Consider the following 12,051-nt stretch of genomic DNA (forward strand, 5'->3'; position numbering starts at 1 on the left):
ACTAAAGGTAAAAAAAAACCTGTTGCCTTGAAAACTAACGCTTCATGACATCACAAGGTGGAAGTATTTTGAGCTTTGGAGAGGTAGCTATACTATTAAAAGTGGATTGCTCAAACATGTGAATGAAACAAAGCACAACTCCAGATGTGTTTTTGAGGAGGTGACAGTATTATAACATGGGTCAAAACTCACAAGAGTTAATTTTGTCTAATATGGGCCCTTTAAACAACTCTGGCACTTTTCTGGTATATTGTTTGTTTGTTTTTTAAATATGGGTACCGTCACAATATCTTTTTACAGTGAAGAACTAAACAGCCTGTAATCATATCTGCCAGCATGAATTTTAGTGAGCTATGAGTTAAGTTTTTAGACAGACACTATGTTTAGTCGATCTGGCCTGAAATAAAATCGTAATTTACCCAGAATGCATTTTACTGCTCTCATTCTTATTATAGCCCCAAACTAAACAGCTTTGAGTCCGAAACATCAATTTTCCTGAGACATGAGCTGAAGTATTTGTTGATTTGTTGTGTTCTCCCATCTGAAGTTTTTAGGACGCCCTCCACAGCAGCAGCAGCAGCAGCGGCGGCAGTGAGATGTGAGCTGTGAAATATTGATGCTGACACTTTTACAACTGGTGTCAGTGAATGACACATTAAGCATTAATGCACAAACAAACAGTGGTCTGAAGGACAGTGTTCAGAGCGGAGGAGGTCCCAGGAGGGGCAACCAGACATGGGTCCACATAAAGGAGCCCGATAACAGCAGTCTTTGTCATTACGCCAATAATGACCAGGGACTATTTTAACGCACAGACATACCATTATGTGCTATTCATTTTCTTTCAACGCAGGACACATGAGGATGAGTCAAACCAGGAAAAGAAAACAACTGAACGCACTATACCTTAGGGAGTAACGGGGGAGACAATAAAGGCATTGGACATACTAGTGAGTCAAAAGCAAATGTGCAAATGTTAAAATTGTATGTTATAATGTTGATATCTTAATTTACAGGTGAAATAGCTAAATAAAAACACCAGAACCATGAAAAGCGGGTTAATACAAACATTTTAAGACCAAAATGACGAGCCTGACAGCAGCAGTTACGGAGAGAGAAGTAACAGTTTTTCAATACAGAGTGAATTAGAGCCAGAGTTGATGGAGCCGTAAGCGTGCCCATGCTCACTTCCTATTTGGAAGGTGGCAGCCATTTATATATATGGTCAATCCTCACCAGCTCTGAGCTAGACCAAATTAAAAGCAGCTTTTATGGGCTAACACAATGAATGCAAACAATTTAAACTAGCCCACTATTTTTTTTTTTTAAATAGCCATGGGTTTATTATGTTGGCAAGGATTATTAAGTTTGTGGGTGTTACAGTTACATTTCAGAAAATATTATAAAAGTGTGGCTGCATGCTGTGCTAACAGGAACAAAAAAAAAATATAGAAAGTAATAATGCTTTTCATCAGTGGTGTAATGAAAATGCATGAAATTATCCTTCCCTTTAATGCACAGATTTACTTGTTTCCCTTTAATTGTAGGACAACTCAATGACATACCACACAAACAGTGAATACAGTTTAACATTGGCGCACACACACACACACACACACACACACATACAGACTAAACCTACCTGGTATCAAAGGGCACTTCTCCGGGCAGGGTGTGGGTTGCGCTCTTGCCCAGGAGAAAACGTATACGTCGGTAGAAGCTGTGGGTGGGGCTGGTGGGGGGGAGCGGGCTCTGCTGCAAGAGAGACAGGGGGTCCGACGAGCCGTGACACAGAGGGTCCGAACCACAACTCAACTGTTCACAGCAGTCTGGGTCTACGCAGTCCATCAGCCCATCTGAAATACAGGGAGGAAACAAACAAGATGTCACTCGGTTTTGTTACTTAAGTTAATGTACAGATACAGCAAATAAATACTCAAGTAAAAGTAAATCCATTACATGAAAAAATCTACTTAAGTAAAAGTACCTGTTTAAAAATGTTGTTGTTTTCCTACCTGTTTTTATTTGCTTATTTTTGTTGGCTCAAAATACAAACGTGTTAAAAATAAACCCTTCAGCCTTTTCAGCAAGTCTCAGACAATAATAAAAAATATATTTACTTTTCAGTCCAGTTAAAAAATGTAGTAAAAATGAGTAAAAGGACAGATCCCTGCTCTCAATACCCACTGTAAAATTTTGTTAAGCAATGTAGAGAATCCTAAAATGTGTGCTTAACTACAGTACTTTAGTCCTTTTACTTTGTTATCTTCCACCACTGGGTGTGTGTGAGTGTTGGTCACAGGCAGACGGAAAAAGCGTTATACAGGACTGATTTTTATTATTTTGCATTCATTCTACACATGACTGAGTACAATGGAAGACAAACAATAGGAATGGTTGTGAAACAGAAACACAGGGGGTAAATGAAATGAAACCCCTCCAGATCAGACAAGTTAGAGCTATTTCAAACTGGTCGGGATTTTTTGTAAATTATTTTAAATGAACCTGTTTTGTTAGTTCAAACTCATATTATAGGAACGATGCACATTCTTCATGTACACTGCTTATGAAGTTACTTTCATTGCATGTTTTATTGCAATTCAATTTTAGTAGATTGAATTATTAAAAGAGACAAACACATGGGTGCAATAACTTGAGATGTTCCATTCCTTACAGACAATGTTGTTATGTATTTGTGAAAGTCAAATCAAATTTTTCTTTAATAGACCAATCACATGTAGTTGATATGAACACAATCCAAGTTTGAGCTGTTACAAATACGCAGCTATTGGCTAGGCAGGAATGACAGAGTATCAAAAGCATTAATTTCAATTCTATAGCAGTAACACTGACACAAATACAACAAAGCTAAAATAAGCAATAAACAAATCAGCCGTGGACTACATTAAAGCTGATTTAAACTCCAGAAAGCCAGAGCAGAGAGCCAGAGAAGACTTTAAAATGCTCTTCAGATCATTGGAGTACAAGCGATCTGTAAAATATAGAGATTTGAGGCTAATTCAGACAATTTATTTTGCACCATTCACAACATATGACAAGATGAGAGTGTGGAGCTGAGGAAATCTCCCAAGGCTGAACTATAGCTCTGTATATCTGCTGCCAAGAGACAAGGACTAAATGGCTTCATACTTACAAGTGCCAAAAAAGCATCTGTTTCTCACCTCTGGATCCTGATAACTCCAGTATGGATTCAATTTCATGACAGTGGACAGCGCATTTATTATCGTTATCGCAAGTATCAATCAAATAGGATTCATTAGGAGCCATCAGCGAGCAATTATCCCATCCATTTTAGTTGTAAATCAGGCTCCAGTCAGTCACAATATCAAGAAGAGGTCCATAGAGTGTAAACAGAGAAACACACTTTCAAAAATAAGGTCAGGCATCGAGACCACAGGAAGGTGAGGTGATCTGAGGTAAAGAGTTACTTGCACTGGCTTCACTCTGAGTTTGGGGTATTTTAGGCATAGTATTCGATCCTTCAGTCGTCAAGATTGATATATTAGAGGCCAGATGTGTGTGTGTTTTGAATTGTAATGTTAGACTGCCTGCAGAGATCGTATTAAGTGTAAAAATCAAAGACTAAATCCCATGCACCCGCTCGTCTCCATGGAGATGTTATAGCGTTGCCTAGGGTGTTCCACAGTATGGCATTAAACATATCCGTCTACAGAGACAAGCAGATGACGTTACAGAACCCTTCCTAAAGTCAGAATGCATGTTTTTTCAAGCTATTTCTTTATCGATAAAAATAGACAGGTATTTTTAATGCCATACTGTGGAACATTCCAGGCAAAGCGAACGGGTGGCGGACCATGCACCAGAAAAGTTCCTTTGTGTATCTTTAATAATTATGATGATGGCAACAGCCGCATGCTAAAAAGGCATATTAACAATGCCATTACATCAAACAATCCATGGGAAGATTGACAGCTACAAGAGTCATTATTTGCCTTCATAGTCAAAGACACTGTGGTGATCCAATCTAATACAGCTCAAAACCAATTCTATTGGTTCTGATAGAAACATGACACAATGCATCTGTCTGTTACATATGGCGCTGCATATATAGAGCCCTGAGCACACAGCGTGAATAATATCACCTCAAATCAAACTGTGGGCATAATGTGAGCCTGGATTGCTGCATATTCAAACCAAATGAAACAGGACCTTATATGTCATCTGTGTTTCCCATTTCAGTCTGTTTCTGAAAAGCCAGGAAACACGGATGACATTTAAATGCTGACCACAGACCAGAAGAGCTAAAGGCCAACAATATCCCATTATAACCTGCGCATCGCCGCTGCTACCTTCTGCAATGGACAATAATTTCAATAGGAATCACTTCTTCAGCATGAAAGCAGCAATAATTGAATTTGTAATTTCACTGTTATCAAAGCCAAATTGAATGTGTTTGAACAATGTTTTTCCTTTTCATATGACAAACAATGAAGTGAAAATATAGGATGCTATTACCATGCGATGCGCGTCTATATAGTGAAATAAGACCACTTTTGCCAAACAATAGCTATCCTCCTCTGCTATCCTGACAGTAATTGAAACTCTCTTCAAAGTCCTTTTCATTCTGATTAGCAGTGATAGCATCTTTTTTTATATCGGTCCCATCTTTAGAGACAAAGAGATAGCTGAGGGAGAGTGATACGTGCACTACTGTAGAGGATCTGCCAATTAGACAGGACGGCCACACAGGATGATTGAAAGTGAAAGCATTTGAAAAGCAGGTAGGAGATAAGAGGAGAGGGGCACTGTCAAAAGCATTTCACTGTCTTAATTATTTTTATGCAAGAGAAAAGGAGTCACTTTAGTCTATCTATAGGGTCTAATGGTATACTATGAAGAGGATATAGCTCCAGTTCATTTGCATTCAATATCAGTATTAAAGCTGTTTCTGAATTTGACTGTCTTAAAAATGAGAAATATATATTTATATATATATATATATATATATATATATATATATATATATATATATATATATATATATATATATATATATATATATATATATATATATATATATATATATATATATATATATATATATATATATATATATATGGTTTTATTTAAACAGTTTTCAGTGGTCTAAAGTTATTCCTCACTTACCTTATGCATTCAGAGCATCCTAATTATTCACCAGTTTATAAGCGCTTTTAACAACGTTCAGAGACAAGGGCGGAGTTTGAGCGTTACATCTAGTGTGTGTGCGGCTTGGATGAGCAGCAAAACGTCCTCACTCCTGCAACTTTTTGTTATGGGCCAATAAAACATTTTGCAATTAGAGGCTTATAGTACACAACAGACTTATTTTGACCTCAAGAGCTGTTTATATAATATAACTGTACTGGGGCAATTTTATTATTTTGCTCAAATACATGGGAAAATTGGTAAAGGATCTTTAATTATGAGAACATATGTGTTTTGAAAATACATTTTAGTAGTAAGAAAGTTACAAGTGAATTCAATCTCTAACCATATCAGATTGTTGAAAATATCACAGAGCTAAAAAGTAAAAACGAGCAAATAGTTCTCCTTTATAACGTTCTGGGAAACCATCTGGAGAAGGAAATAAGATGGCCGACTTAGCATTTTTGATTTTATTTTTGACAGTTTATGGCTATTTCCTGGGGGGCATCTGTTCAGATTTAGTTTTGGTTTGGTGCTAGCAGGTGGTTTGCTTCGTCAGGAAAAAACTTCGCGGAAGCATTTGGCTAAAGGCATCCTGGGTGTGACGGGCCATGTGGGGAGTCGGGTTAAGCTTCTCCTTCAGTCTGTTGTCCTCCATTTTGAATTGAGTCTTGATGTGCTGTATCAAAAAAACGTTTCATTTTGTGAGGAGAGGACCACTTTTCAAAATGGCTGACATGTGCAAAGCAAAGTTCAAATTTTTTTATTTCATTTTTGGACATAAAACCAGTCAAATTAAGATCTACTAAACTAGGTAACTTTTTTGATTGGGGGGTCTGCCAGCTGCTTGTCTCCATGGAGATTACCTATCTTGTTGCACAGTCTGGCATTAAACTTCCCTTTCTTACATTTCTTCAATTACCAGTGTCTTTATAGCTGAGAAATACCTTGGAAAAACATGTATTCTCATTGTGAGCTGGGTTGCCTCTCCACAGATATGACCTGTCCCCTTGGTCACTTGGTGGTTAGTGGCTCCATCTACTAAGTTTAATAGCACAAGATAGAACATTCTAGGTAAAGCAATAACATCTCCATGGAGACAAGTCGGTTGAACATCCTACTTCAGAAAAGTTACATAGTGCACATCTACTTGAAACCTAAAAAGTCAAAGTCTTTGATCCTCTCCTTGGGCCATGGTCCAAATATACAGGCTCCCATATGGCAGTCAATAGCGTCTTTTGTTCTCACTAATGCTCTCTCAGACTCCAAAAGGACGTCTGCTACGGTAACATCATTAAGCCTTCAGAGTCCATAAATCTACCAAAAGCGTGTCATGAAATTATTTTTGGCAGTACTTTATGACAAGTAAAGTGACCTTTTTTGTGAAACGAAAACTTAAATCCCAGCTTTGAAACACAATGAAAAGCAGTTGAATTCCCATTTGTAAACAGCATTAATAGAAACTGAATTAGCTACAAAAATACGTCGCTATCTGGGTTTTGTTAGGTCAACACAGTGTGGCACTTTGTTGTTTATTCTTATCCGTTAAGCCACAAGTGAACGCATTATTATAAAACAAAAAACAAAATAAACGATTAATTCGTGCAGTTGCCAGGTTGTAGTCGCTCTCCCCTTTTCCGCACATTGAAGTACTCAGTTTGCTTTGTGGTTCGGAGGTTGTAATCCGCACAAGAACCTGTAATTTCATGATGGGAGCAGCCATCTATGTCGACTTTTCAAGTGTCGCCCTACTCTGCCAGGACAGCTTTAGTAAACAATGTGCTCTGAAAAAAAAGGTTGCACGGTGGCTTTTTACCTGCTCTTTGAAAATAGTCCAACACAAAAACAAGTCTTTTGATTGAGCTTCGCTTCTATTCAAATGCCACTCGACGTGAAATGTAGCACACGTTGGAAAAACAGCTAACAAAAGGCACTACTTTGTTTGTTATGATGAATTACAACAGGCTAGCTTTGCCGTAATAGACTTTTGATGGTGTTTCAACGTTATAGGTACTGCTAAGCCAGGTAAAACTGCTGTACATTTTCAAACAGAAGTAGAGTGTTATGGTAATGAACCTCCTGTTGATTGGCCTGCTTCATGTTGGGAGCTTGCTTCAGCTTTGCACACGTCACCTGTCAGCGAACACCTTCAAAGCGGCACAGTTCGGTTCTGCTTGACTCGCTGTATTTCGAGTTGTGAGATTTCCTTTGACTGGCTTTTATCCTAGCAGGTGTTATGCATATTAGACATTTAGCTGTGATAAAACGAAAAACAGAGCCACACAATGTCACACAGTACATATTCAATGTAATAATGACCAGCGGGGCTCTACAGGGCGCTCAGCAGGACGGGGACAGCACACGGGGATGAAGAGGAGGAACAATGGAGGGGTTTTGTGTTGTTGGCGCAAAGAACAGGAGGAGACGTAATGGGACGAAATGGACAATCTGCCAGAGCTGCAAAAAGGAAAGAGTAAAAAGAGTGAAAATGATAGATGATGCTCTAGTGTCACCTCCGTCATTGTCTGTTCCATCACTGCAGTCAGTTTCCATGACAACGCTGCATCCCGGCCCGCTCCAACCGGCCTGGCACACGCAGCGCCAGCCGCTCTGCTCCAGAGTACAGCGCCCGTGTCCACTGCACAGCCCGGGACAGCCGTCTGAGTGAGGGAAGACAGTTAGTACAGGAGAGGGACATGGGGGAGAGGGGGGCAGTTAGTACAGGGGTATATAGTCACATCAGAGGGAGGACATGTGAGAGAGGCAATATCTACATACCTTTTACAACCACGTCCAGGTCATGGGTGACTGTGGACACAGAGGCACAGTGATTCATTTCACTTTTATGCAACTAAAATCTAGAAGTCTTCCTGAAAATATGAGACAGGCCTCTACCTTTACAATGTTTAAATCCAGCCTCAAAACAGTTCTGCTTTGAGGCTGTTCTGTTCTGTTTTTTATTCTGCACTTTTCTCTCTGAATATTATGATTATTTATGTTATGATTTGTTGTATTGTGATTTTAATGTCTCAATTCATAAAGCACATTGAATTACTTTGTGTACAAACTGTGCTATATAAATAAATTAGCCTTGGCTTGTGTTGTTACTCATCATAGACTGTATGTATCCCAGTACCAGGCTCACCGATGTTGCAGTGCTCGCCTTCCCATCCAGGCTGGCACACACATGTCCCGTCGTGGCACTGCCCATGCTCCTCACAACGAGGGTGGCACGCTCGCTGGTCACATGCGGCACCCACCCAGCCCTCCTCACACTGGCACTGGCCCTCCGAGCACACGCCGTGGCTGCCACATGGCACGGGGCACAGCTCTGCCAACAGGTGGGGGGAAGGGGGGGGGGGGGGGGGGGGGGTAAAAGCAGAGGTAAAAGAGACACAGGGGACAGTGCCAGTGAAAACGATCTGCATTGGGGGCGAGCCATCAGATATAGGTGAGAGGAAAAAAAACAAGCGATGGAAGCAGATACCCTCAAAGACGAAAAAGTCTTCCCCTCACAATCTGTAATCTTCCCACTTCTAATAGGCGTGCTCCCAGAAGAGCAGACAGCCAGCAGCTCATCATAACAGCTAAATGATCTGTATTTGCAGCACATATTTAAACTGCAGGGACTGATCCCACTCTATTATTTCGTCTTGACATTTTGATCAGATTTGGAAGGTATGTTAACACCCGTGCTCTCTTTTTGGCTCCACCTTATTCAATCTGCTTCTCCCTCTGTTCATCTTTCTCATGTAAAACCCTTCAAAAACCCTTCCTTTCTTTTCATCTGTCCTTCTTTGCACTCATCCTTTGCATCCTTTTGCGCAAGCCAAGCCTCATCCATCAGTGAAGCGGGCAAACTGCTGCAGGCACACACAGACTACTTACCTGCTGCAGTAAAAGTTATTTCAATTTAAATATACATAGCATGGAGAGGGAGGAAAAGTGGATTTTTTTTTTTTTTGGTCCTCTCCATTAGAATTACATTAGCTTAGCTCTGCTCCTACAAGGCCAGGACATAAAATGACCAGTTCTTTTTGATTAAATGCCCTGCAGGTAGTGGGAGGGCTCTCATTTCTCACACACTCACCACATTCTTTGATTATCACGCCTGTATCACTGTAATAAGCCATGAACACACCTAGAGCGCGCTAATGCTTAGTGCTCTGAACCATTGGTTTGCATGGTACAATGACTCCGGCCCCAAACTAGTATTAAAGCATTAGATCGACATCACTGATAATGGCTATTTTCCCTCTTGTCAGGGTACACTGCAAGGACAAGGACGCTACCCACAATGCACCATTTCACAGTTTTTAAATAGCATGTGTTCACATTCGAAAAATTGATGATGTCATAATCTCAGATGGTGGGCAATGGGCTATGCAACTCTATGGGAGAAATAGAAATCTACAACTGTTTTCATACCTCACAGTTTCGAGGGGGGGGGGGCTTTTTCTCACACACCTGGGATACTGTCCTGAAGAAGTCGGATTGCAGATGGCACTGTCATCAGTAGGAAGACAGCACCAAAACCTGTTTAAATCAGCTCACAGAATATGTCACAGCAACATCATGTGACCACTCTGAGGAAGAGCGCTAGTGGGCAGTCAAAACTGTGAGGTATGAAAACAACTAAACCTTGGTCTGAAAAAAATAATCTATCAATATAAATTCACGGAAGACCAGATGAACCTCATTGGATTAGAAATCTACAAATGTTCAACCTTATCATTACTTGTGAAGGGTAGGGTCCACAAGTCTACAATATTTATCTTATGGCTTTAAGTCCTGCATCAAAAATTGTGGTTTTGGGGCAGAATAAAGGCACCACTTTGTGAGGCTACATTGTGCAAAAACTATTTCACTTTTGTTTATTTATACTGACAGAGAAGACATTGAACTTTGTGCCAGCTTTTGTTTCATTTGAACAGGCACAGTAATGACAGAGATATTAACTATAAACAAGGTCAACAAATCTGCAATTGGCTCTGTGCACAACAGCGCCAGCAACCTCTCTTTTAGCGTCACTACTTCCTGTCCAACTGTATCTCTATGAAGTTTTTGCAGAGTCACACTAAATGAATAAATATTTAAAGATCAGACAGTGGACAGAGAAATGCGGGTGAATGTCACCCACAGCTACACAAATAAAATGAATACTCTCAGACACTTCTGTCTGAGAGCTGTTTCTCGATGCTAATGCTTATAAATATCAGGTAGTCTTTATTTTAATTAATTTGAATTTTAATAGGTTGTTTATTTAATGTTTTCAGATTTTAATAAAAGTGACTGTTAGCGTTGAGACAATGGGCAAATTAGTGTGCTGCTGTGCACGGAGCCTAACTGACAGTTAATTCAACCATAGAATTCAGACCAATTTTAAACTATAGGGTTTCTAGAATGTTGAATGAGTAAACCTACATTTATCCTGAATAGTGTATTGGCTTAGTCATTAGAGGGACTAACATACTACCTTTTCTTCATAGTCCCTTAATTTTAACAACTGTAGAGCTTGGTGCTTTGAAAATAAAAGCCTGAAGTGTGTGATTTATATCTGCACTAATATATTATATACACACAGAGCAGGAAGTCTAAGAGCTTTAAAATGCCAGGCTAAATGTTCCTGAGTGTAGCTGTTTCTTAAAAGCCTCGCAGTAGAGCAGACATCTTTTTTTTCCCTCTCAATGGCCTTTTCTTTTCCCATTTTAGCTCAGGGCAAGTGTGTGCGTGTCATGTATGTGCTTTTTATGTGCATTACAGTATAAATGCGGAAGGGGGGAGAGAGAGGAAGGGGGAGGACAGAGAGAGGAAGAGAAAGTTAGAGAGAGAGAGAGAGACAGACACAGTTAGAGGGAGCGAGAAAGAGGGGGAGAGAGGGGGAAATGGACAGAGAGACAGGGAGAGAGAGCAGGAGGTAGAGAGAGGCTGGGAGAGAGAGACAGAGAGAAAAAGTGAGAGGGAGACACAGGAGAGAGAGAGAGAGAAAGATAGGGTGAGAGGGACAGAAGGAGAGAGACAGATGCATAGAGAGAGTGAGAAAAAGAGGGTGAGAGAGAGACGGAGAAGAATAGAGAGAGAGAGGGAGAGAGAGACAGACAGGCACAGAGAGAGAGAATGAAAGAAAGGGAAAAGGAGAGAGATACAGTCTAGAGGATATTGGCAGGGGGAGAGCAAGCGGGTGTACAAGCTGCTGTCGTCACTAAGTCATGAAGGGAAATCTCATTTACAGCAGCATGAAAAGTGCACAAACACACTCATTTCCCAGAGTGCCTTTTGGTCCATGCTTCTCTCATGTCGATCAAACCCACACAGAACGCTCTCTGGCAGCACCATGCTACATATGTATACTACAAACACTGGCACATGCCATGAGCTGTTTACACTGTTTTATACCTCATTTTCATGTACAGACATGAATCCTCTTGCAGGTAGAGGAGGACAAAAAAGATCATTTTTTTCCTGCTTACAATATCTGAGCTCATTTGCAATCTAGTACAAATGTTATACTTTTTTTAATTTAGTTTGTGGAGGCAGGTACAGGCCAAAAACAAGCACTACTTCTGTCTAAATAATGTTTTGGTCTGGAATGAATTACTATATTGACTCTTCATTCAATAACTCAAGATTGTGATAATATTTTTAGGCTAAATATTCATCAGGTATACTTTCATGCTCTAGTAGTACAAGTTTCTTTGTAGTATTATAAGGTTTGAGGTGTTAGGGTTGAGTAATAATAGAGTCTGATTAACTACTTAAGTTTTTAATTCTGCTAATTATTTACTGCAGCTCGTACTTTCAACAACTATCTTGGGTTATGATATTCTGTCAGTGGCATGAATTCATTCTTATCATTTATATCGTCATTGATTTCTGTAGCAA

The 12,051-nt window shown here is 39.9% G+C and overlaps 1 protein-coding gene across 1 annotated transcript in view; it reads right to left on the reverse strand.

The window, feature by feature from the left end:
- Positions 1 to 12,051, reverse strand: part of tenm1 (teneurin transmembrane protein 1) — a 431,225-nt gene that overhangs the window by 127,729 nt on the left and 291,445 nt on the right. The window contains exons 12-15 of the mRNA XM_033974050.2: positions 8,315 to 8,500; positions 7,948 to 7,977; positions 7,683 to 7,829; positions 1,643 to 1,856 (exon numbers count right to left, since the gene is read on the reverse strand). Of these exons, the coding sequence (XP_033829941.1) occupies positions 1,643 to 1,856; positions 7,683 to 7,829; positions 7,948 to 7,977; positions 8,315 to 8,500 (577 nt within the window). The remainder of the gene's footprint in view (positions 1 to 1,642; positions 1,857 to 7,682; positions 7,830 to 7,947; positions 7,978 to 8,314; positions 8,501 to 12,051) is intronic.

This window comes from Periophthalmus magnuspinnatus, chromosome 10 (genome assembly GCF_009829125.3).
Source record: "Periophthalmus magnuspinnatus isolate fPerMag1 chromosome 10, fPerMag1.2.pri, whole genome shotgun sequence".
Taxonomy (NCBI): domain Eukaryota; kingdom Metazoa; phylum Chordata; class Actinopteri; order Gobiiformes; family Gobiidae; genus Periophthalmus; species Periophthalmus magnuspinnatus.